Source organism: Diuraphis noxia, unplaced genomic scaffold (assembly GCF_037042655.1).
Source record: "Diuraphis noxia isolate RWA-SAM2 unplaced genomic scaffold, SU_Dnox_SAM2 contig0003, whole genome shotgun sequence".
Taxonomy (NCBI): Eukaryota; Metazoa; Arthropoda; class Insecta; order Hemiptera; family Aphididae; genus Diuraphis; species Diuraphis noxia.
In genome coordinates this window covers 59,287,174-59,313,334 of record NW_028301713.1, presented here as the reverse complement: position 1 = coordinate 59,313,334, position 26,161 = coordinate 59,287,174, and the positions used below count along the sequence as shown (strand labels likewise).

Below are 26,161 nucleotides of genomic sequence, written 5' to 3'. Positions count from 1 at the left end.
CAGGGTAAGCCGGGTAAGGTACACACCGTAGACCGAGTCTTCATATTTAAATAATTTACAATTCGTGAACATATTTACACACCAATATCTCGCTAAATCCTAGCCTCACAGTTGGGGGATTTTCCAATTTTCTTCTCTTATTTAGGTATGACGTTTTTTTACCCTCGCCTTTTCAGAAATTATGTCTACGCCACTGTAGTATCTCCCAGTAAAAGAAAGCGACGAGACCGAAAGGTTGGGTTCATCTTAAGATAAGATAAGGTAAATTTACGGCTAGTAGAACATTTTACTGAAATGTCACCCATTAAAAATTAAATTATTAAAAATATGACTGGTCCAGCGCGTAGGTATGTCACTCTAGTGGAGCATTGCCGCATGGGAGAGTCGTTGAAGTGATATCGCTATTCGCTATATTTTGGAACACTTTATTTTTTGCATTCGATTTGCTCTCCATACTAAAAAACTTAGTCTTTAATCCAATCCATATACGTCCAAATGGAAAATAGGCTTAAGAAGAAATAAACTTAGACAGATAAAAATAAGTCAATTAGGACGTAGGTAATGGTGTTACACAAAAATAGTATTTAATTTTTTTTAAATTTCGATAAGTGTCCAATAGAAAAGCACAAAGATATAAATATAATAGTGGATACATCCGTACTTCCAGAGTCGCCGTAGTCCTTGCCCCGTACTTCCGTACTTCGTATCCTGTACACTGGACAGTACACACTGTACAAAATACCAAACCACAACATATTATTATTATTATTTTATTATTCTGAGACCAAATTACTAAACTGATAGTGTTATCATATTTCAAACATTATCCGTTCCTGTCCGGCATTAAGTAAAGTATAAGTTAAAAGTAAACAATAATTTCATTCAATGTTATTTATTTTATAAAATAATATTAGGTACATCGTACATGTTGCTAAATTGCTATAATATATAATCAATGTATAAATGTATAATATATAGTATGATCTAAAAAAAAACTTGAATAATAATTTTCTTGTGTCTGGAATTGCCTATTAGTTATTTTTTTTGAGATTGAGTTCAATAGACATTAAAGATGAGGGGTGAAGTAAATAATTCAAAACCTGAAATGTGTATTAAGAATAGAGATCATTTATACAGACTCATTATAAGGTAAAGCATAAACCCTAGTAAAATATAAACCATAATATTTTTGTTTTAACTTTTTTCATTTTGTTCAGTCAACTCTTTTATGATGGTCATTCCACAATTGCTTCAAGCTTAGCTGCCCAAGTAAACGCTGATCCACCTTGTTCTCCATCGGATCGACTCATGAGTGTAGTGACGAAAGGTTTACAACATGAAACTGATAGACAAAAAGAATCTGAACAAGCATTAAATTTAAATCCAATTCAGCAAATGTTGATTGGACCGGGAATTGGTATGCTTAATGTTTTGTATGTTACATAACTTATGTATTAAATTCATTAATTGATTTGATTAGACTTAGAATTTGAGACCAACGTCATTTGTACTGCTCCTGAACCGTCACTTTATGAAACTGTATATGTAACATCCCACAAAGGAGCATGTAGAGCTGGTGCATTTAGTCCCGATGGACAGTTAATCGCAACAGGGAGTAGTGATGCATCAATTAAAGTAATTACATTTTACAACATAAAATATGATGAGTAATTAAAATAACATTTATAGATTTTGGATGTTGAAAGAATGCTGGCTAAAGCACATGATATTGGTAGTACTGATAATCAGGAAGGACAGGGACATCCAGTAATTCGGACTTTATATGATCATTTGGAAGAAGTAACATGCTTAGAGTTCCACCCTAATAAGCCAATTTTAGCTTCAGGCTCACGAGATTGTCATGTAAAACTTTTTGATTATTCAAAAACATCTGTGAAGAAAGCCTTCAAGACTATAAACGTAAGATGTATAATCTAATTTTATTTTTTTATTATTTTAATCATATACAACAACATTACAGGATGTCGAACCTATAACATGTATAAGTTTCCACCCCCTTGGAGACTTTATTGTAATGGGTACCAATAGCCCAGTCATAAGGCTTTATGATATAAATACGGTTCAATGTTATGTTTGTTCACTTCCTAGTCATCAACATACTGGTCCTGTCACATCAATAAAGTATGTGAAAAATTATCTTATGTGTATTGCCTATTCAATTATTTGTAAATGTATTGTTTATGTTGATGTATTAGGTATGAACCAAGTGCCAGGTACTATGTATCCTCCAGTCGAGATGGTTCTATTAAACTGTGGGACGCTGTGTCTAATAAGTGTGTTAACACATTTGAAAAAGCGCACGATGGTAGTCAAGTGTGTTCTGTGACATTTTCAAGAAATGGAAAGGTGAAAATGTTTATACTTTTATTTTTATAAACATTTTAATATTAAATAATTTTTTATTATCATTTGTAGTATATCTTATCATCAGGCAAAGATTCTTTAGTGAAACTTTGGGAGTTATCCACTAGTAGATGTCTGATTGCATATACTGGAGCTGGAACCACTGGTAACTAGTGTTTATTTTCATTGAAACTGTATAAATAATCATTGTTTTTGAATAGGAAAACAAGAACACCGTACACAAGCATTATTTAATCATACTGAGGAGTATGTCATGTTTCCGGATGAAGCCACTACATCTTTGTGTGCATGGAATGCACGTAATGCTTCTCGGCAACAACTTTTATCACTAGGTAATTAGTTTTGTCAAATACATATTTTATTATATCAAAATGTTTTTATTGTGAATTATTTTGTAGGCCATAATGGACCAATTCGTTCAATAGTGCATTCTCCAAATTCAGCAGCATTTTTAACTTGTTCAGACGACTTTAGAGCCCGGTTTTGGTATAGGAAACACTTGATTGGAGCATAAATTGAGTATTTTTTGTTTTAATTTAAAAAATATTTATTTATTTAAATTTGAATTAACTTAAAATATTTAATTTAAACATGAGTAAAAATAACAGATGATAAAAATAAACAATTATTGTATTCAATGAAATGTAAATTTTTAGTTAAATAATATTTCCTAAATTTCAAATAATATGGATTTATGATATTAGTTGCTGTAATAATTATTAATTAAATAAAAAAAATGTATAATTTGATATAATTTTGTTATTAAAATATTAAAATGAATGTAAATATTTGGTCAAATTAATTTTGAAGACGCCTCACTTGCTTGTGTAATTACTGTATTACAAACATACAGGAAATGTTATATGGGCATTTGAGTTCAGCTGTTTCAATATCCTATAGTAAGCTTTAATCATAGAATAAATTGATCTATTATCAAACCTAAAGCTAAGAATATTGTATACTTTATTGTGAGTTTTTAAAGATATCTTAATTTTTTTTTATGAGAATTTTTAAATTGTAATATTTTTCATAACATTCTACTTAAAACTTACTTAAAAATTAAAATATTATACAAATATGATGAGAAATTACAGATAATGTTTATACCTTTGAATTTGAAAATAGGTAATTTCTCCCTATTATTAGAAGTTATTATACATTATACAAAATCGAAACTGTTTGAATAGATTGTACATTTATAAATTGAGACAGTATTTAGATTTTCTAATCAATAATATCAACTTTAATCTAATGTTAGACTTTTTTTTGAATAATAAATATTTTCCTTATGAGGACATGATACCCACATGACGTGTTCTCTCTGTCTTACAAGTGCGTAACATTGCAAATTTTATACTCAGCAGAGCATGTGTAGCTCTGTAGCTCTGTTACCTTAATATTTAGAGTGAATTGATCTCTAATTATATTTAAAGGTAAGATTATTATCTAAACAACCTCATAGGCTTTTTATCATATTTTAATTTCAAAGCGAGTTATGAGTATAGATTTTGTTTCATGTTTCATCTACACTTGTTCTGTGCTTGTACCAACCCGCACCAGGACGATCATCAGTGAACTGTACCAGTGCCACCTTGGTGCCAAAGTTCGCAGTGAGGGACTAGTCCATGATGCTATATACCAACTACCAAGTAGCAACCCGGACCCCATTTGTATTATTAATCCGAACTCCCGATTGGCGATTACCACTGTCGGGTCCTTTTTAATTTAACTTTTATTATATTTTAGAATAGAAAGATAAATTATAATAGAAATTGACAATACTGTTGTAATTATATTTTTAATATTACGTCGTATCACTCGTATACGTAATTAAAACAAATATAGACAAGATTACTGTTATTTAAAATTAAAATAACACGTCATATTCTTATTTTTTTTTTCATTTACTTATCTTGACTCTTTTCTAATTGAAGTAGGTTTTAAAAATAATACAGGCCCCTAATAGTGTGGTATGGTGGAAAATGTTATTAGCTTATATTATGGTTGAAAGTTCTATCAAATTTAATAAAGAAAAGTCACAGTTTCCCAGATCGTTGGTAAAGTGGTTAACTGGTAAACGTCAAACGATGGAATTGGGATTTGTTCTTACCAGTTTCACTGTTATCAGTGTTGTTATCAGAATCGGGAACACCCATCCAAGGTGGATTTATAAATATATAAATATATATATATAAATCCACCTTGCACCCATCTCCCATGCTATCAGCATAGAACAATGACATTTTGGTAACACTGTTCTTACGTATTTAAGATAACACAATCGCTTTGAGTTCTCTGGCCGCGACTGTCTTCCCACTATCCCACTTTCCCAGTTCCCAAGACTGCTCCCTGTCCAGGGTATCGGCTCACTCGTACGATCATACAACAAGAAGATAAATGATAATAAACACTAAATTCTCAGCCCAAGTGCCCTCACCCAAATAGCCGAATGACGAATACTCAGAACTCGACAATCTTATTTTTAGTTATTAATTATTTTATAGTAATTTTTCTCCCAATTTGATCGGTGCCACACAACTCACACTCGCTTCCCTCACAGTGTACAGTACTTAGGACTAAAGTTTACGCTTTGCACGAATAGACTATTAATTATTGCGGTAAAGGAAATTCTATTGTTTTAGTCGTTTAATGTAATAACAATTTGTGGTTAGGAGCCATTGTCGTCCAATATTGCTATCCAATGGATGAGATTGTATAGTATAACGATCGAACCGTGAAAATCGAAAATAAATGGTGCTTACGGCCAACCGTAATCAACAATGGAAGCACCGTCATCGAAAAAATTTTGCTGCTCAGTTTGCGTCCACACAGTCAAGAGCATTCCGGTGATATTTATATTGTGCATACTTGCTTGGTCGTATTACGCGTACGTCTTTCACCTGTGCCTCAGTAAGTCATTGTTTGGACAGACATTTTATTAATAATATCAATGTCTGTGTGTTACTTAGAGCTACAAATATTCCATCATATTGCACTATTGCCTATTCATTCTTGTCTATATTCTACAGGTCGAGTCACGTCCGTTGAACTGTCGGTGCCGTATCTTTTAGTGTACCACATCATACTTGTGTTGTTCCTATGGTCGTACTTCAAAACGATTTTCACAGAGCCAAGCGGCCCGCCACCAAATGTATTGACAAATAATATGTCGTTACTAGTAGTGACTTGTTTTATTGTTTCATCGGTTTATTAACACACCATATTTATTTCATTATAGTTCAGATTACCAGATGAAGTATTTGAAGAGTTCAATAGAAATCCTATAGACTTGAGCAGGCAAAGCGCTATTTTACGTGATTTTGCTGAAAATTTGCCTATTATGACTTTCACAAACACCAATGGTAATACAATTGATTTTTATCTTGAAAACATATCTGTTCAGTGTACGTACAATATGTATAACTTAAGCATTGCAGAACATTATTTTTCAGATATTCGGTTTTGTGATAAATGTAAAATAGTCAAGCCAGACAGATCACACCATTGCAGTGTTTGTCGTAAATGTGTGTTAAAAATGGATCACCATTGTCCATGGGTGAATAATTGTGTCTCATATTCTAACTACAAGTATTTTATATTATTTTTGGCATATGGTCTTTTAATGTGCATTTATGTGGCTTCTACAACAATTGAATATGTTATCAAATTCTGGGATATTACTACAGATATGGTAATATTTTAATATAATATAATAAGGTTCTATTTAAATTTTTGATTATTTTAAAACAAATAACTAAAATTATATTTTAAACAAGTAATGTTAATATTGACTTACAAGTTACAAGGATTATTGAATAATACATTTTAATTATCTAACAGTAATAAATAATAATGTTCAGTAAAATTGTATCAATCATTAAATAAATATTGAGTTTTATTTTATTTTTTATATCTAGATATTTCAATTTGAAAACTATTTAATTACTACCTATATCAGTGCAATTTTTAAGAAATTTTTAACTGGGCGACAAATAAAAATTTTCTCATAATAAATAGTCTAATTATAGTAGGTAATTATTTCATGTTCATCCCTCATAATTATTATAAATAAATCCTAATGTTAGATGTAAATGGGTAAATAGGTAAAATTTATAATGAAATTATAAATAGGTAAAATTTATAATGAAATCATAATTTATTTAAAAGAAGATAATTTAATTTTAAGAAAGATATACTTATACACAATATTAAATTATATAATCTAATAATTAATATTTGTATAATGATCACTTGTTTATTTTAAAAATTGAAAAAAAAAAAATTACAAAATTATGTAAATTATGTTTAGACTTAACAATATTGCTATTTTTCCAAAAAAAAATTTTACGAATGGCCGATTTTTATATCATTCTTGGTCTTGGAAGATTGTAATGTCTTTCCTTTGTTCTTAAAAATTTGACCTTGAATCAAAATTTGTTGTCCCAGTGCTTTTTATAGCAATATACATTCTACTATTAATTACATCCATTGAATAGCAAGACTGTTTATTGCTTTTTAATATAGTGTGACAGGATACAGCACGTTCTGGTCCACAACTATGTGGTGTTATAGTGGCATATGCTTGTATTAGTTTTGCAAAAAATGTTGTAGAACTACTTATTTTTAAATAATAATATCATTTACCCGTTGGATCTGTAATGTTTATAGGACACGGAAGTTTATCTGTTGCATATAAACCAATAACTATTTGTGGTATTAATGACCCACACCATATTTCTTAGATTATAACATACTCTAAATCTTGTTTTTAATGTTGTGGTTTCCTTTAACTGTGCATTTATTTAAATTCTGATATTTGAGATATTTTATGTGTGGGTACTAAAAATCAAAAGAAAATTTTTTATATCTTAACATTTTTCATGCTATTAGTGTCTTGCAACAATATAAAATAAGTTTTTAAACTGTATGTATTAAAGATAATACTCATAAGAAATTGTTTTAAATAAAATTAAAAATATCTGTTATCTGGAACTCGGACATTAATCGTTCAAATTTTTTATTCATATAATATATCATCATTTACCAAACAATTTATTGTAAAAAAATGTTACATCATTACTATTTAAATGGTATAATATATAATCAATGAGCGAAAATATGGTTTTTATTTACACTTTATTTTAATAAATACGTGATTAAGGGATGAGAAGTTAGGTGAGCGTCCACTTTTTATTAAAAGATGAAATAATAATTTTGAATATTAATTATTCAGCAAAAATTGTTAATGACTAATAATTTATTTTCTTTATTTTCAGCGAATTCAAGATGGATCATATAAAATACATATAATATTCTTATTTTTTATTGCTTCAATGTTTTCATTAAGCTTATTCTCATTGCTTGCATATCATATCTACCTGGTTTCAAAAAACAGAACAACATTAGGTAATTAAAATAATATTATAATCTTATAATACATATTAATCATTTATAAATAGTGTGTATATTCAGGCCTCCCATATCATATTTTTGGCCCTGGTGCAGAATTAAATCTGAGTTCCTCTTAAATAACAATTAATTTTGAAACATTTTTCTAATATATATTGAATTATTGAAGTAATTATTTGCATGAAAGCCGGGCCCCAGTACCATGGTGCTTCTGACCCCTTTTATTGATTAAAAGAGTTATTTTTTTGTTAAGAGTGATTTTTAATATTTCAATAGATTGACCATTTAATTTTCTTTAGTAATTTTAAGTTGAAGTTACATAAAAAAATGTATTAATTTAATATACTATTTAAGTTTTATGGAACAAACATAAGATGCTAAATTTTGTTTAAGGACCATTACCTCACTATTGGTTCAAAAAATGTTTAGAGATTTTTCTTATACAGTATAGGTTAATAATATTAGCTTATACAAAACTTATAACTATGTGCAAATGCATTGTTGATTTTTTAGTTAATAAGATTGCTTACTTAAGTTATATTTTTATAAGCATCTATATTCTTTTTAGTTTTTACACAACATTTATCTTGAAATTTGGTCATCTGTTAACATGATACATTTTTGGTCATTTTATATCTACAATGAACATTTTACTAGTTCACTTTAACTATACTCCGTTCCACGAGAGAGTGCGACCGCCACGCGCATCGAAATGATTTAGCTCCAACTGCCCAAGGCCAAATTTCTCTTACCATGTGGAGTCAAGCTTTGTGTATACAGCAAGATGTGCAGAAATTAATACGTTTTGGTAGCCGCCCAGTCGCACTGTCTCGTAGAACGTAGTATTATTTTACCCAGTTAATAGTTTCCGGCTATTCTACTTTAAATTAATCATAAAATAATATTATGTATTATATTGTATGTGTTAGAAATAAGGGTTATTTTTCAATTATTTTATTTATTTTTCAGAGTCTTTCCGCCCTCCTAAATTTTTAGAAGGCAGTGATAAAAATGGATTCAATTTAGGTTGCTGTAGAAATATAAGAGAAGTGTTTGGTAAAGAAGTTCTTCTGTGGCCTTTTCCGATAGACACACGGTGAGTAATTAGGTATTCAAAATTTAAATGCACTTAACAATTATGGAAACGTGTTGGTCATTGATAAATCAAATAAATATACTCATTTACATTCTTAATATTCTTTATTCATACTATTTTAATTATATAAATACACTACCTATATTTAAATTATCAAGTTCGGCTAACAAATATTATATTATTTATTTTTTAGTATATATTATTTATTATGATTTTAAAGCCTTAAAGCTAATTATTTAGTAATTCGATTCGAAACCAAAATTATTGATTTTTAAATATAGTTAGAATTATTAAAAAATTTAAGAAAACAATTTATGATTATTAAGTTCATTTAATATAGTACTGTTGATTAACGTAATACATATTAAAATACATAAAAATAAAAAAATAAAAAAATAAGCTAGGTTAATTTTCTTTACTCGAAATTTGGAAGTTTTGGAAAATGTATTTTATATGAAAAAGACAGAAAGTTAGATTATATTATTAGATTATTCTTAGAGTAAATTCATTTTTGAGGTATCAATTAAAAATGAAAAATAGTTTGCTTGTTGTACTTAAAACCTTGATGTTTGTGTGAAACCACTATAAAAATTTAAAATTAAGAGATCTACAATTTTAAAATGCTCATAACTTGCTTAAAAAAAATCAAATTTTTTTAAATTTATTTATATACCTAATCGTTTCAATATACCAAGTATTTTTACGATGTTAATTTAAAGTTTAAAAAAAAAATCAAACTTAAATATTTAATCAACTATAAATAACTTAAAAAATATGTTCTAATCTTTTTGTGAAGAATTCCAAAAAAAAAAAAAATATCTGAATTAAATTTATTAATAATCGTTCGTTTGAGTGAAATTAATAACTTTTTTTCTAAGGTTGTACAATTGTTCATACGTTATGTGCATCTGAGTATGTCAAATAATTTGTGAACATTTTAAATACCGGTATACTATGGTTGTACTTGTAATAAATATTTGGCCAAAAGCCGAATACACAAGATATTGTCAATTAAATGTATCCTCTTAAATGTAAAATTTCTCAATATTCCATTTTAATTTTTTGATGGTAATCTATGTTAATAAATGTTTTTTATTTTGTTACTTCAATTTATTTAATTTGTTTTTAAAGTAAAACATTTTTATATAGTACTATACTATGTTTTTATAAGTTGGTAAAGTGCATTTAATTTTATTATGAAATGGTTTTGAAAACGTATAGAAAGGCTATATTATTTTGATCAATATACTTTTATTTTATAAACAAATATGTAGTTTAAATTATTTGCTATGTTATGGATCAATCATTTTGGTTGTTATGAGTTTGTATTTTAACAGCCATTCTTAGCGTTATCTTACCAATTTCTGATGTGAATAGTGTAAATAATAAGTTTATTCCCGGGAATACATCTTGATATTCGTAATCCATTACCTGATTTTAATTTTTCTGTTTTAGTTTGGGGGATGGTGTAATTTATCCATTGGCGAGCGACCTCAAGTCTAATGATAGTGTTAGGCAATCATCAAACAAATCCAGGACACCATTTACCGTTTAGACAATTTTTATACACCAAGACATGATTAGTACTTATTCTATGCACAATATAAAAATAAACAAGTATACATAAGGCTCAAATCAGTATTGTGTTGTGTTCTCTCTTATTGTTAATTTTAATCTTATTACTTTAAAAATGCAATATTTATATTGATATATATTATTAATTTTAATTTTATTGATGTTGTTAATCTATTAAGGTACATTATATTTTAATTTGTTTAATGACTTGAGCAATTTTATATTTTTGACATTTTGTATATTTTTGGTAATGTTTGTTTATTCTACATGTTTTGAACCTGTACAAATAACACAATATAAAATAATTTCTCGAGTTTTTTTTTTTTTTACTAACAAAATATACTATAAAAATTGTTGTTTTTACTTAATTATAATAATTAGATAACATATTTTGTTTGAACCATAAATATTGGTATTATATTTAATATTTGAGATCGTATTAAAATTTTCTACAGCTTATTAACATAGGTTATTTAATTTCATTTAACATCATCTAACTGCATGTATTAATACTAATGATTCTCCCACAGCCTTGGTGAAGGTGTGTCATTTCCAATCCATAAAACTGTACCCGAAGCTCAAAGTCTATTATTCTCAGATGTGAACGACCAGAAAACATCAATTGGTATATTAATTTATTGAATTTTGATTTAATTTTATAAAATTGAGAAGTAACACTGTCAATCAAACACAATGTTTTTATTTTTTAGATTTCGAACATTATGATACGCCATTGTTTACATCTATCTTAATAAGGTGAAATAGATATAAAGAAATTAGATCTAAATTATTATATTTTTACTTGATATTTTATCAATGTTTCAGTGATGATAACATGAGCTCGACAGATACAAACGCCCCTAAATATCAAGATCTTATTGAAATTTAGTATTATTTAAATACTTAATATTACTTAAAAATTAGAACATTATTCCTGTGATATAATATTATCCTACTTTTACTCTTAAATATTGAATTATGTATCTCTTAAGTAAGTTCTAGTGGGATTTAGTCCAAACAATCCAGTGCATATTATTGGTATAGCTTGTTGGGTGAGATTAAGCAATCGCACTACCAGCGTATTTTCTACAATTAATCTTCGACTTTTGCCTGTGACCACGACGCCTCCTATTTCCTGAGTCGGTAACTTAATACTTTTATCAATATTTATTTTGACGTTTATTCCCGTATTGGCTAAATAGATTTGTCTTAATTCAGGGATCATTGAGGTCACATATTTCTCATCGTCTGATATCAGTATTAAGCTTACTTCTTGTTCTAAAACCTTGAAATAAACCGAAATTAAAGTGCTGATTTGTCCATGACAATTCACCATAACAATAATACTACTTGATACATTGCCTGTAGTATTAACTGTTTAAGAATTTCTTGATAATAACATAATCTGTTGTTACGCATTTTTAACAATTCTTTGTTAACATCGGCCAACACTGATTTAATGTATTTGTCTCTGGTATTCAATATTTCCAACCTGGCATTGGTCATTCGCGTGGTTGTCATTCTATAGCTCAGATCAATAATAATATTTTATTCACAAAAGTATACACTTTCCAATACTCACGTCGCTGTTGTCCTGTTCATAAGATTTATCTTTTTGTTGAACAACTGATTAATTTTCATTTTCCCTTTGAGTATCATCTCATTTTTTTTAATACAATATTCATCTTCTGATTGAGTATCAATATTTTGTTCAATTTCATCAGCTTCAAATTCTATGAACCTGACCATCCTATCCAACTAAAATGATATAAAATAATTTATGCTGTATGCATTTGGCCTAAAATATTGATAGAAAACATTTTTATAATGTTCAGTTTAGAAAATTGTTACCTATGTCTCTTAAGAGACACTCCTGTATGTGTTGTTTCTGCCTTATAAGTGCATAACATAGCAAATTTACGCTCAGCAGTTCCAATTTAATTCCGTTAGTTTAAAATTTATACCCCTTTTAAAAATTAAAAGTAACATTACTATCTAGGTTATCATATAGGCTTTTTATTATATTTTAATTTTGAAGCAAATAATGAGTATTTTAAGTTATACAAACAATTTACACAGTAATTTAAAAATATAATATAATGTACCTATAACTTGCTTTAAAATTAAAATATAATAAAAAATCTATGCGATAACCTAGATAATAATGTTACCTTTCATTTTTATAAGAGGTCAATTCACTTACATTTTAAACCAACGGAGCCAAATTGGAACTGCTATGCATAAAATTTGCCATGTTACGCACAGACAGAAACAACACATGTGAGTGTAGCGTCCTCTTATGATAAATCAATGAATAGTATGATAGTAGACATTGGTGCATTTGATTTACAAGTATACAATAAATAACCTCAATAAAAAAAAAAAATATATATATATATATTATTCTAAAACTACGATACTGCTATCGCATGAACACAGAAATCGTCATAATGTCTAAGAAAATAAAATTGTGATAATATTAGGATAGGCGCTCACTTGTTGGATTTTCTGTGATTCATTCATGTTGTAATATTATAATATAGTCAATAATTATATTTGGTCATAATATCACTAAATAAATAAATAAGATACAATTTTTTTTGATAGGTATTGAAATGTTTCATAAAATGCGATAAATACTTTTGTTTGTCAACACTGTTGATAATATAAACAACTACTGCACTAATTTAAAACCACGGCAATTGGAATGAAAACAGCTTAAAATTTATATTGATAGAAATATATAATACATTTAAAAAATATATATACAGTAGAGCCTCGATAGTCCGGACCCCCGATAATCCGGTGAACGCGGTAATCCGGACGGCTAAAATTCCATTTTGTTCGTAAATTAATTTTACGAGAATTCCCGCAACGCAATTAATCTATAAAATATTGTTATCGACAAATACTATTTCGTCATTTTTATTACCTACTGTTCCTAGTAAAGACTAATACATGTACCTATGTGGGTACATAATAATAGTGAAATTAAAAATAAAATCTTAGTAATTATTTGAGTATAGGTAATTTTTAAAAACCTCCGGTAATCCGGACGATGCTCGGTCTGAATTCGTCCGGACTATCGAGGCTCTACTGTATTAGCTTTCACAATTCAGTCGTTTTTCAATGGTTCAGGGAGCATGTCTTAACTGCAGTTGTACATAATATAGATAGTAATCCTTTAAGCCGACCATTTCCACGCTTTTTCCCTTAAGAGGACGTTACACCCGCATGTGTTGTCTCCGTTTTACAAGTGCGTAAAATTGCAAAAACTGTTTCGCGCGGGTAAGAACCAGGAAAGCTAAAGTTATAACTAAGAAACGAAATTTTCACTACATAATAAGGAGAACATTTACTGTGCAACGTTCTTTTCAATTTTTCGATATCACAAATAGAAAAAAAGTTCTTATTGCTTCAAAATTAATTATTTTTGTGTTTTTAAAAATCGAATAACTTTTTTTTCAGTTTTAATATCAAAAAAATAAAAATAAAGTTGCACAGTCGAAATTCCCTTTTATCTGTGGTGAGAATTTCGTTTCTTAGTTATGACTGTAGTCTTCTCGGTTCTTTCCTGTGCTAAACAGTTTTTGCAATGTTACGTACTTGTAAGACGGAGACAACACATGCGGGTGTAGCGTCTTCTTAAGTTTTTTCGCAATTCCGGGTCTTTGACTAACGCCTATATGATTCTTTCACCTTGTAATCGTTAAAACGCCCATTTGATGGTAGAACAAATGTATTTACACATATTTATGAAAACAACACGCATGTAATAGAGATCGATTTCTTCTCCGGCATTTTCTTCTATTGAAAAGTGATCTGAGCTCTTTGTTCTGGCGTTTTTATCCATGGAAAGAGAATAATATAGTACGGCCCAAAAGCCATCATATGCCGGGAATACACTTGATCTTGCTGGAGATTCCCAGGTGTAGTCTGTACTCTGTACGTGAACTTTGATTCTTTGATAACATATAATATAAGATTACTGCGTGTACAGTTTTTTTTTTTGGTAAATGTATGTTATTAAAAATTTATTTTTTTTACCTAATTTAAAGCATAAAAAATGTTTTAAAAATAAGTTTGCCATTAATATTTTTGTAAAGACTTCATGTATGTAAAAATCATATTTTTATGAACACATGTACGTCTACTGATATAACTATAAAAGAATCGTCTTTTACATGTATATTAAGTATTTTATAATCTTAATTATTGACAGTTATCTTTGTTCATTCTTCCCCGAATCAAATGTACGTGATGTCTTCGTGTCAGTTTTCACGAAAACAACATTAGCCAGATTACTCTGGCTGTAAGCTGCCATAGCTTAGTATTTTTTGTCGCAGTTGATGTCTTCAAAATTGATCGAACCTCTTAACAAAATTATATTTTCATATTACGGAGACGATTTTTGACTGGGTTTTAAATTGAATTGTATACGCCATTGGCGACACGTTAACAATGCGAGCGGTGATCGAATTTCAAATTCTTGGCAGTATAGAAACAATGTAAACAAAAAGTGCCCTTAACGATTGTCGCCGAGTTGGGTTTCAAAACCGTCCTGGTGTTTTTTCTTTAGGACAAGCCATTACATCTGTAATAAACATATCTGTGTAACTATAGGTGTACCTATTACTTTTCCGCTAGAGAGTCGAGTAGCATATAAATAATATATCCATCATACCCGCTTTCCTTTTTTTAAATATAAGTTATAAATCTTCGTCATATTTAGTTTAATTTAGATTTCATTAGACGTGTAGAAAAAATTAATAAAAATAACTGTCAGAACGTGCCTCCCACCTCACGGTGAAACCCTTTTGTCCAGCTTCTGCACTCGGGTCCTGTAATCGTACAAACGTAGCTGTGGGTTGTCGTGTAGGTACAAGTGGTACAACTAATGGGCGTTTATAACTTATAACCAGTAAGTGAATTTGTTTTTCCGTCTGTAAAATATTTTTGAAATTCCCGCAACGCTTGACCAATGCCAAACCCGCCAAATCTAATTCCTTCATGACCAGTTGTCCGAGGTCATCGACTTCTACTTCAACCAGAATATTCTAACATGGGTTTTCTGCTTTTACGACGTTTCGGCACGCCAATATGACCTTTGCACCAGAAATCTTATATACCACGATTTAATTATTTATTTATTTTTTCATGTCTAATTATTGTTAATTGCGTTTAACTATAATTCAATGTTCACGATGAAAAATACGTGTAATTGGACATAAACAAAATACCTATACTTAAACGATTATCACCTATAAAATCTTATTGTATTGTATCATATTATTTAGATTTGTTGGCCATACAACGCAGCACCTAAGTACGAACTTATCATATATGTACTAATCTACTAGTCTTATTATTTGTTAAATAATATGATTTTCAACTATTCAATTTATTATAATATGCATTATGGCTGTTATTGTTTAGCACGGCGTAGAAGTAATAGATGGTTAATTTGGTCCAGGATTGTTTCGCAGGGTATGTACGCTGTACGCGTTGTTTTCCGGTTACAATTTATTATTACTTAAATATTGTATAGCTTTTCAAAAATAATTGGTTAGAACTTAACAATTTTGAACTATTATTGTAAACATCAAAACGCAAATAAAAATAAAAATGTTTAGGTAAACCTATTCAAGGTGTTGTATTACTTATACCTATATATGAATTGTTGTAATAAAAAAAATTATGGAGTCGATCTATACGCTACAATGCTACATAAACTGGTGTCGAGCGTGCAGTATACCTCGTCATTGAGTAGGTCACTGTAATATAGTTACTATTATAGATCCCATTTTCTTTCAAAAATTACCCATTAAAATATGTGTTGGGTACATTAAAACGAATGAAGAAGGGTAATATCACTAATATTTTACCTCTAGATCATCGCTATGGATATCTTACTGAATCTTGTCCAGTCAGAGAGATGAGTACCTATAGTTGATTGGTTAATATTTCTATACTTTACGAAACTGTGTTTATTGTACTGATGATTGATGTAAATATAGTTTTCTAAAGTATATTTCATAGATCCTAGAAACCTATGACGTACGTCTTATGTTTTGAATCAAAACCATAACTATTGAAGACGACATAGTGTGCATAGATTGATTTATTCGGTAATAAATGGTACAATAGCGGTACTTACAGTCTAAATACACTATTAGTTATTACCCGATCTCTTGTTGGGGATTAAGGGCATCTAGTGTTTGAACATCACAATCTACAGCACAGCTGGTGTATCAGAGTACGAGTTCAACGGCTGAACAAATAATTTTAAATTATATTAGTTATTACTTTATTAGTATTTAGTACGTATATGAATGAAATAAAGATATCAATTATGATTTTTTGAAAAATAAGATTTTAAATTGTAGTTTCTTCTAACTCGCAGGTGAAACATAAACGACGAGCATTTGCATAGGTATTTCTGCAATTATATATCTCTAAATCGATGATTTCCTGCTACAATTTGCACGATTTTAGAAAAATGTCCGTCAGATTTTGCTCACCCAGAAAGTCAGAACCCACTCAACCACGGCATGTCTATATAAATTAGACGTAAGACAGTCCAGCCTGGACTACATACAAGACATATAAGATATAACCATATAATATATACCTGCATAAGTATTTGGTAATATTGTTAGTTTTTACCTTATAACTTATAGTTTTATAGATAGTAATCATAACTCACTAAGTGAGTAAAATTGTTTAGCTGTGAGTTTACCGATGGCTGTGTCACGATTACGGTTATCTGTGACACGATAGAGATCTTGCGGTCCAGCCTGGCCGAACTCGTGAATTTTCCGCTCAACATTTTTACGTAGGGAGTGAAATCAACGGTAAACTTTTATAAATCAGTTAAATAACGACAATATATAGTGAATAATTAATAATAAAATGAATATATTATATTTTACACGCACATGACGTGTAGGTGCTCGAACTGCCGTATACGACGAATGTGTACATATCAAAACTGCATAACTATCATATAAAACTTTAAGTTTCACGTGCCCTTCTTCGAAATAGTCTACAGCTGACACAATGCTAATAGTAATAATAAAGCCGACAAATGTAATGGTAATCCAACAGTCATTGTTTATATTTTACGTGATCGATTATCAAATATATTGTTGTATATACTATATACATAATATAACAATTAAAATTACTCATGAGTCATGATCATAACAATATTAACAGCTAGTATTACATTTTATATTATTACATTTACCTCGTTATACCTGTACTATGTTTGTTGTATATAGGTTACGTCTCTATACAAATAAAAGTGCATAACAAACATTGAAAAACTAAAATAAAATAATAATACGTAAAACAACTTTTTATACATATTATATCTTGTTTAAATTAACTTCTGTTTTAATCCTAAAAAAAGACCACAAACTCCAGGCAGCTATGGCCGCTATATTAGGTAATAGATAGCAACAGCAACAGTAGATGAGATTACTTTTTCTATTATGTATAGCTGGTAATACCATTTGATATTTGGATGAATTAATTGTTTAATAGAAACTCCATGGTGGATCTCATCCATAGGCGCAAATCGCAGGGGGGCTAAGAGAGCTAAGCGCCCTAAAGTCATAATTATCCCCCCCCCAATTTAATAGTGCCCCACAAATTGTTAAAAACTCAATGCATAAATAGTCAGGGCTTAAGCCCCCCATCAGATTGAACCAATTTGCGCCTATGTCGCTATGTTCTTATATTTATTTGATATGATGAAAGTTGTATTCGAAAAAAAAATAAGGTTTGTGAGGCCCTCATCTCGAGCAATGTCATTTACAAACGACCCTATGCATACGTCATGACACACCTCGTGGACTCGTGTACTGCTTATGTCTCTGTCTTACTATCGTATAACGTGAAGAATTTAGATCCAGCTGACTAAATTTTATACTTTTATAAGTGGTTAATGGTTAACTAAGCTAAAAGGACGCTCCACATGCCCATGAGTAATTTAATTATAATTAATTAATCAAGAAACGACTAACGACGGCACGATGCAAAAAGTAACAATATCTATCAAAATTACAGAATATCCCATTAAATCTGCCTAATTTATTTTGTGTGATGCAATATTCTTTTATAATAGTGTGTTACTTTAGATTTCCGAAAGCGACAGAAACGTTATAAAATGGAACACATTGTCACATTGACCACACTATATAGATTATATAAATAGAATAAATACGGTGGCGTGTATGTGGTCGAATTCTTGGGGAGGGAGCTTATAAAAAATTGTTACACATCAAGCAAAAAAAAAAGGTAGTTAAAAAAACGAACTAATATAAGATTTTAATATTGATGTTAAACGTCATAGTAGTAATTAAAATTTATTCTAAGATTAATATCAATTGATTTTATTAATTGTATTGCAATTAAAAATTAATAAATTAAAAGTCGTTACCAAGCTATTATGAGACATTTCATATACTGCCCCCCTCCAGGAACAAAACCTGATCCAATAAAATATGTAAAAAGTTATTTTTATATTTTTATAATAATTATTTACCTATTTAAATATACCATTGTGCCATTGTTTTGTTTAAAATGTAGGAATAGATGTGGTAAAACAATGTTACTAAGATAGTTAGCTTAATGTATTTACTTTCAAATGTTCAATGTCCATACAAACACTAATATCTAGATAGCTATTTTGTATATTAGAAGAATAAACGAAGAAGACGGACTAATCAATTATTATATTATTTATTGTAAAGTAATTATTGTTTGTAAGCCGAAGGTCAAATGTGTACTTCACCGCGTATGTTATAATAAAAACATTAAAAACTTTATTGTTGTTTTGTTTGTAGAATAAACGATAGCGACGGCATTGGTAATAGGTACTTATAACTATCACAAGGAAAAAAAAATGATTACTATATTGTAAGCTCGTGAATAACGAACGTGTTTTCAAAATTAACTCCTTTGCTACAACAATATGGTATAGGTAATATTATGTTAGATAAAAACAGTTTCTTTATTATATAAAATATTAAGGAATTAAAAATTATATTTAAAAAATCAATAGAAAAACAATACGAAACTACTTATATTATTATTGATAAAAAATGATAAGATATTTTCGTTCAGACATCTTTTAAAGGCTCTGGAAGCGCGTCTCCGCTGCAGTTGAACACGTCGTAATCCTTTAAACCGACCATTTCTATGCTTGTTTCCCAAAGTTTTTTCGCTAACTCCGGATCTCTGGCTGCCGCTGACGGCTCTTTCACCTTACAATCGCTTAAAAAAATACCAAATTGTATACATATATAAATTTACAAATCATATAGGTATAATTTTTTAAATGTCGCTAAAATCCTTCGATAATATAAATTAAATACCTGTAATAAAGTCCGGTTTCTGTTCCAGATTTCTCGTCTATCGAACAGTATAAAGTGGTCTGAGCTCCTTGTTTCGGATTCTTGACCCACGGATAGAGGAAGATACGACCAAAGAACCACATACCCGGAAAGTATACTTGGTCGAGTGTTCTGGTCAATTCGGTGCGTACGATTCCGGGATGTAAGCTGTACACGTGAACTCCGGTCCCTAAATAAAAAAATGTTTTATACATCACGACCATCACGTACATCGTATATGGTAAATACCTGAACATGTAATATTGTATAATGTAATATAATAGTTAGAGATTTTGAAAGTTTCATTACCTTCGAGTTTTCGAGACAGTTCTTTTGAAAACAACACGTTGGCCAGCTTACTTTGACTGTAAGCTATAGCGGGTGAATAATTTGCGTCGTGATTGATGTCTTTGAAATTGATTGAGCCGACTTAAAGAAAAAAATACTTTAGTGATCCGTTCATGTGAGCTTAGAACTATAAAAAAATTGTATTTTTGGAGAATAGGTTTTACCCATGGCCCGACCCGTCTCATCTCGGAAACTTAATTGTTTTATTTTTAAGCAGTATAATAATATAAAATTATGTTGAACTCTGTTTTGATTTTTTCTGAAATATTATGTTTGATTATTAGTTGTTACCATCGATGTTTTACAAAGGTATTATTTTTCATAGCACAATAGGCAATATGTTAAAAGGAACATAATTATTTAAATTTAAAATATTGATAGGCGACGTGGTGGTTGTATGAATTTGTTTGACGTTTTAAATGTTAAGTACATACAGCTTGACTAAAAAATATTAGTCATCTCTCCCCCTAAAATCCTTGAAGTCAGATCGTCTAATTGTATGGATCTGTTAAGGTTATTATACGATATTGTATGGAGAATGTCGTGTAACTTACATACATGTGCCAGAGACGCCACGTTTACAATGCGAGCTGGCGTTGAATTTCGGATTCTTGGCAACAGTAGCAATGTGAATAGAAAATGTCCCAAGTGATTCACGCCAAATTGGGTTTCAAATCCATCTTGGGTCTTACCCTTAGGGCACGCCATAATGCCTATAATATTCATTAAAATTACATTTCGGAAGTTCTATAAATACAATTTATTTAAAAGTGCAACAATATAAAACACGCATCGTGATGCATTGAACTGACCGGCATTGTTCACCAGCAGGTGAATATGTTTTTCTTTTTGTAAAATACTTTTCGCACAGCGTTTAATAGAAGCGAAAGATGCTAAATCTAACTCCTCTACGAACAGTTGCCCGACACCATCACCCTGCACTTCAGCCACGATTTCCGCCACGGCTTGTTCCGCCTTTTTAACATCCCTGCACGCCAATATCACCTTCGCACCTGAAATCATAGTTTATTTATATAGATGCAACTTTACATATTAGATATAATAAATTGTAATTTTACAGTATTTTGGAGTTTTGGACTTTGTTTATTATTATGTCCATGAATATTGTAGACCGTTTAGGGCTTACAAGACTGTTTTGATTTTATTTCTTATTGTTACATTTTCACAACACACAAATTGATACAATGATGGTAATACGCTTGTGCCTGATCGCGTACTTATTAGTTTATCTCTAAGCACTCTGACACAGTATACTCTGAACAATACATAGTAATTAAGACTTAATAAATCATATGATTTTTTCGGTTAACATTACTGTAAGGAAAAAATTTAACACGTTTAATGAAAAGCATCTTGCTAGGTTATAAGTTATATCTTAAAATGTGAATTGTTGACAATTGAAAACAAACTCTGTAAACTCTAGTATTAGGTGCTGAGTGAACCTCGTTATTTAGTAAGTCACTATAATGTATATTATATTAAATGAGATTTACATGAACAGAGTTTGTTTAGTCGTAACGGCTATGCGGACTGCAAACGTTTCACCCTCATACTCAAATTTGAAACGCTATATTCGTGACATGATAGCCATATTCTATTTCAATTAGACCGGGAAAAACAATTTTTGTACAATTTTGAAAACATCGTTTCATGGTCAACCAGTTTTAACACACAATTCTTTCGTCACTAAGGAACAACTTCGGGGACATCTTAACAACGATGAAGATTTTAGTTATTAATTAATAATATCCAAACCAGGAAAATAATTTTAAAATATATTTTATCAAACGATTTTATTTTCGTACAAGAGATGTTTAGTATAAGACAAAATTTTATTCTAAGGACGAGCAATTAACTATTTTAAAAAGCTCAAAACTTGCTTTCAATCAGACCAATTTGCTTCAAAGTTAAACATAACGCAGTTAAAAAAATTTAAATGTGAATCAGAACGCAACATTTGCTATGTTTGTAAGACGGGAACAACGCACGTTGCTACGTTGGTATGGCGTCCTCTTAAAATATCGAATTATTGAAGTTTGATTCTAGGAAAATGTGTAGTTCGAAACACTTTAGCTGGAAAACGGCACACTACAGTCAAAGCCGGTGAAGTCTAAGGCAGTGGTTCTCAAGCTTTTTTGGTTCACTGCATGCAGTACTGCACACTAATATACATCACAAGTTATCGCGGCACACTCAACACAAATGTAATGGAATAAAGTACTGTTTTCAATATTTTTACCAGCATAATTAAAAACATTTTTTACGGCACATCGGTTGAGAGCCACTGGTCTAGGGCAAACTGGAACGTATGGCCAGTCTTGGGTAAAATACTTTTTAAAAGTATTTGGAATAAATACTCGAATACTCAGGAAAAATAGTATTCCGAATATGTATTCGAATTCATCATAAAAATAGTATTCTGAATAAAGTATTTAGAATACTATAAAAATATTCCAAATACTTTTAAAATATTTTTTTTTTAGATATTAATAAAATAATAACTGCTTTGGGAGAACTAGAGACAGAGACAGACGTTCAGTCACAGTAAATAAAATATAAAAGATAAGCAATACGGCAATACCCATTAGTCTTTAATATACAAATTTATTTATAGCATTCTTGTTATTGCAATCGGTATCGCTGATCGGTAACCACTAATCAGTAAACACTAAACATGATATAAACCAATACCGGTCATAATTTTATTATTGTATGAATGTATGATATTAAATATTGATAGATGTTATCAAATATCGATTACTGAATTACCTACAAATTTGAAATTTCCAACAAAAATTATACGTTTTCTATTTTTCGTTTTAAATTGTATACCTAACCAAAATCCTAAAAAAATATATTGTTATACTATTAAAGTATTCCGAATATAGTATTTGGAATACTTTCGAAGGTATTCAGAATACTGCGTAAAATACTTTAAGGAAAAGTATTTTCAAAAGTATTCTGAATACCTAAATAGTATTCCGAATACTGTATTCGGAATACTTTATTCGGAATACTACCCAAGACTGCGTATGGCAACCCCAACATTGATGGGGCCCAGCCACCTGCATTTAGCTGTGTCACGTAAGTATCTATTATACGTATAGTTAGGACCTTAGGAGTGTGCTCACCGAGTCTATAGAATTCTTTAGCTGTGACTTTGCCGATTCCCGTGTTTGAACCCGTGATGATGGCAGTTTTTCCGTCCAGCCTGGCCTTACTCGTGCACTTACTGCTGAACATTATTTCCACTTCGCGGTTTACCTACATATTATATGAACACGTCAAAAATATATACACAAATACATAGGATGATTTTTTAAGCATGCTCATCCCCCATTTTTGGTTTGATTGTACATTTATTTAAATTTTGATTTTTAGAACTTTTAAGTAGACTCAAAGACCATATCTTCAAATTTCTTATATTTTTTGTACTATTTAAGAATTGTTCTGTGGCGATAACAACTTCTATTTTTCAAATGAGAATCCCCCTTCTTTATGGAATATATTTAGTACATATTTTTTTTTTTTAATGTTGATGTATCTAAATCAAAATTCTAATGAGTAAGTTCTGAGTTGATAAATTGTTTATACCAAGAATCCTTGAAAAGAGTTTTATAAAAATAAAAAAATATCTGTAATGTAGTATTTATTATACTAATTGGATAATTTTTTAAAATTATTTATATTGATAAAATAATAGTATCTAACTGTTAACTTTTTCAAATCGTCTGAGTTTCCTATTTGCTTAACCCATTACTATAGACATAATATCCTTAAAACACAACGTTACATAATTTAAAAAAATACTTTCTTATTAATAATAAAAAACAAAAGAGGATCCTATTGGAAAAACTAAAGTTTGTATTGTTGCAGGATCAGGTTTAAGTGGTACAAAAAATGTCAATGTATCGAAAATGAGTTTCAAGTTTATTTAAAAATTCCAAAAATCTGAATTTTAATATATTATTATGCATAATTTAACCATAAAAATTGGATGAGCATGCTTAAAAAATTATCCTGTATATACACAATATTGTGTACAGAGTGTACCAAAAATAAGAATTGTTTAAATGCAACTTAAACGTAAAATAATCATATTATTATACCCCTTCTCCCGATGCACTCTGTACATGTAATAATATTATCATAATATTCATAGGTGTATATTATTATGCATTTTGCTATCTACGATCATTTTAAAACACCAATGCATATTATACGATTTAATAATATATATAATGATATAGGTACCTACCTAATGGGTATAGTAATGGTCTGTGTGTGTGTACCATATGTGTGCGTGCACGACTTGACGATGACCGTCGATGCAGAACGCAACTGGTTAGAGGTATCCAGACGATGACCGTCGACTGCAGCAGTCGTTGCAGGTGTGCTGTCGTCTACAAACACCGTTGTTAGTACCTACGTAACCGTACGGTATGGTAGATTTATAACCAATAACGACATCAGACCACGATGCAGAAAATCAGGCATTATACTGTGGTAGGACGTGCGTCTTGTCCGGCTGACGTCCGTCGGTTATCGTCCCGAATCGTCATCGGCATAGAATAATATTGTAAAAGTAATACAAATATCATAGCAATGAATAACGCGATAATAATATTTAATATTCCCGCAGACCGACATGGTCGCGTGCATCGCGTGCGTGCGCGTCGATCTGACCGAACAGCCGTGCGCCGCCCGCCAGGCGCATAGTTTGTTATAAAAAAAGTTGATTCGGTTCTTCGCACGGACCGGTATTTTATATTTTATGATTTCGTTCGCACACCAGTTGTATTGTAGCTCGTTCCGGATTTTTCATTACAGTGTTGTACCCACAATAATAGTTGTGATGTTGCCAGAATATTTTTCATTAATATTTCGTCACACACGTGTACCATTATTATTTGTTATACAATATTATAAAATAGGTCTGCTATGTTAGAGTACACGGGTATTGCGGGACACTATTTATTTATTTTTTTATAGTCGTCAGTGGCCGCGTTGATCGGATTCCTTCGCGAATCTACACATCAACATCATAATATTATATTGTTGTTTATGCTGTTCTATTTCCTTCACTCCGTTACAGAAGGCTGAAATGATTAACGTATTGAGAATATATTAATGCCAATGTCTCTAATTAATAGAGCTTAATTGCTACCTTATGAGTAATGGTCTGACTTCATCTATTTACACGTCGTACATACTAATTTGTGGTACACCAATTTACAATGGTTTTCTTCCGAATAATGTAGAATAATGAAGGTTTTTAGAGCTGATTAAGTAGGTTTTAATCTCTTGTAAAAACAAAGACCAATTAAAAAATTTGTACTTACTTATTTATCTATTAATAGATGCTTACTAAGAAGTTGTTACTTGTTTGTGAATGATAATTAATGATAAACCAGTACATTAATTATTTACACACTAGTATTATTATATACATTATATTATATAATTATTATTGTATAATAAGTACATTTTTTTTTTTTATGTATATTTTTTTTTTATATATTTTTTTTTTTTTGCTACCTAACTAATTATAATGTTAAAAAACAAGTCAACAAGTAAGGTTTATTATTTATTATAGTTGTTATACTTTCGTTGATACGTTAATTGTTTAATAATCATGAAATTGTTTACCAATATTTCATAAAACCTATCGAGGCGTGAGATATTAACTGCTTTTTGGCAAAGGTAAGCATAAACTAGTTAAAAGTCAAACTTGAGTTTAAAATGTTTTTTTAACTTTTTAACTTAACTAGGTAAGTTTATTTTCTAATCAACTTATAAACTTAACTAGTTTAATTTCAATTGAGATGATTTAGCTTTTCTCAGTTGATTTAAAAATAATACATCAAGTTAAAAACAGTTTGAAATTTTTTGTTTTTACATAAATAAATATTGATATAAAATAAAA

General features: G+C 29.8%; 4 protein-coding genes across 7 annotated transcripts; 2 read left to right on the top strand and 2 right to left on the bottom strand.

The window, feature by feature from the left end:
• The first annotated feature begins 826 nt into the window (after positions 1-826).
• On the top strand, positions 827-3,337 carry LOC107162548 (cleavage stimulation factor subunit 1-like). Its single transcript, XM_015509537.2, has 9 exons — positions 827-1,149; positions 1,218-1,417; positions 1,481-1,635; positions 1,690-1,920; positions 1,982-2,142; positions 2,217-2,367; positions 2,437-2,530; positions 2,586-2,717; positions 2,784-3,337. Exons 1-9 carry the CDS (start codon positions 1,073-1,075, stop codon positions 2,897-2,899), a joined length of 1,317 nt encoding a protein of 438 aa, XP_015365023.1. The 5' UTR covers positions 827-1,072; the 3' UTR covers positions 2,900-3,337.
• Positions 3,338-4,688: 1,351 nt separating this feature from the next.
• Positions 4,689-16,107, top strand: LOC107165865 (palmitoyltransferase ZDHHC20-A-like). Of its 4 annotated transcripts, XM_015514327.2 has the most exons (10): positions 4,689-5,003; positions 5,058-5,295; positions 5,415-5,536; positions 5,624-5,747; positions 5,823-6,076; positions 7,662-7,791; positions 8,764-8,890; positions 10,996-11,090; positions 11,176-11,221; positions 11,291-16,107. In XM_015514327.2, exons 2-10 carry the CDS (start codon positions 5,166-5,168, stop codon positions 11,352-11,354), a joined length of 1,092 nt encoding a protein of 363 aa, XP_015369813.1. In that variant the 5' UTR covers positions 4,689-5,003; positions 5,058-5,165; the 3' UTR covers positions 11,355-16,107. The 4 variants fall into 4 exon arrangements, with proteins under 4 accessions (XP_015369813.1, XP_089080890.1, XP_015369889.1 ...); XM_089224764.1 differs by having other exon boundaries at positions 4,689-5,295; XM_015514403.2 differs by having other exon boundaries at positions 4,690-5,295; positions 5,838-6,076.
• On the bottom strand, positions 11,442-12,214 carry LOC107166057 (V-type proton ATPase subunit E-like). The gene is made up of 3 exons (XM_089224767.1): positions 12,048-12,214; positions 11,816-11,987; positions 11,442-11,750 (listed from the first exon to the last, which is right to left on the bottom strand). The coding sequence occupies exons 1-3, from the start codon at positions 12,212-12,214 to the stop codon at positions 11,442-11,444; spliced, it is 648 nt and encodes a 215-aa protein (XP_089080893.1).
• A 3,353-nt stretch (positions 16,108-19,460) lies between the features above and the next one.
• On the bottom strand, positions 19,461-24,830 carry LOC107171967 (retinol dehydrogenase 12-like). The gene is made up of 7 exons (XM_089224766.1): positions 24,494-24,830; positions 23,367-23,499; positions 21,027-21,227; positions 20,769-20,927; positions 20,176-20,295; positions 19,849-20,056; positions 19,461-19,747 (listed from the first exon to the last, which is right to left on the bottom strand). The coding sequence occupies exons 2-7, from the start codon at positions 23,476-23,478 to the stop codon at positions 19,594-19,596; spliced, it is 954 nt and encodes a 317-aa protein (XP_089080892.1). The 5' UTR covers positions 23,479-23,499; positions 24,494-24,830; the 3' UTR covers positions 19,461-19,593.
• Positions 24,831-26,161: the final 1,331 nt, after the last annotated feature.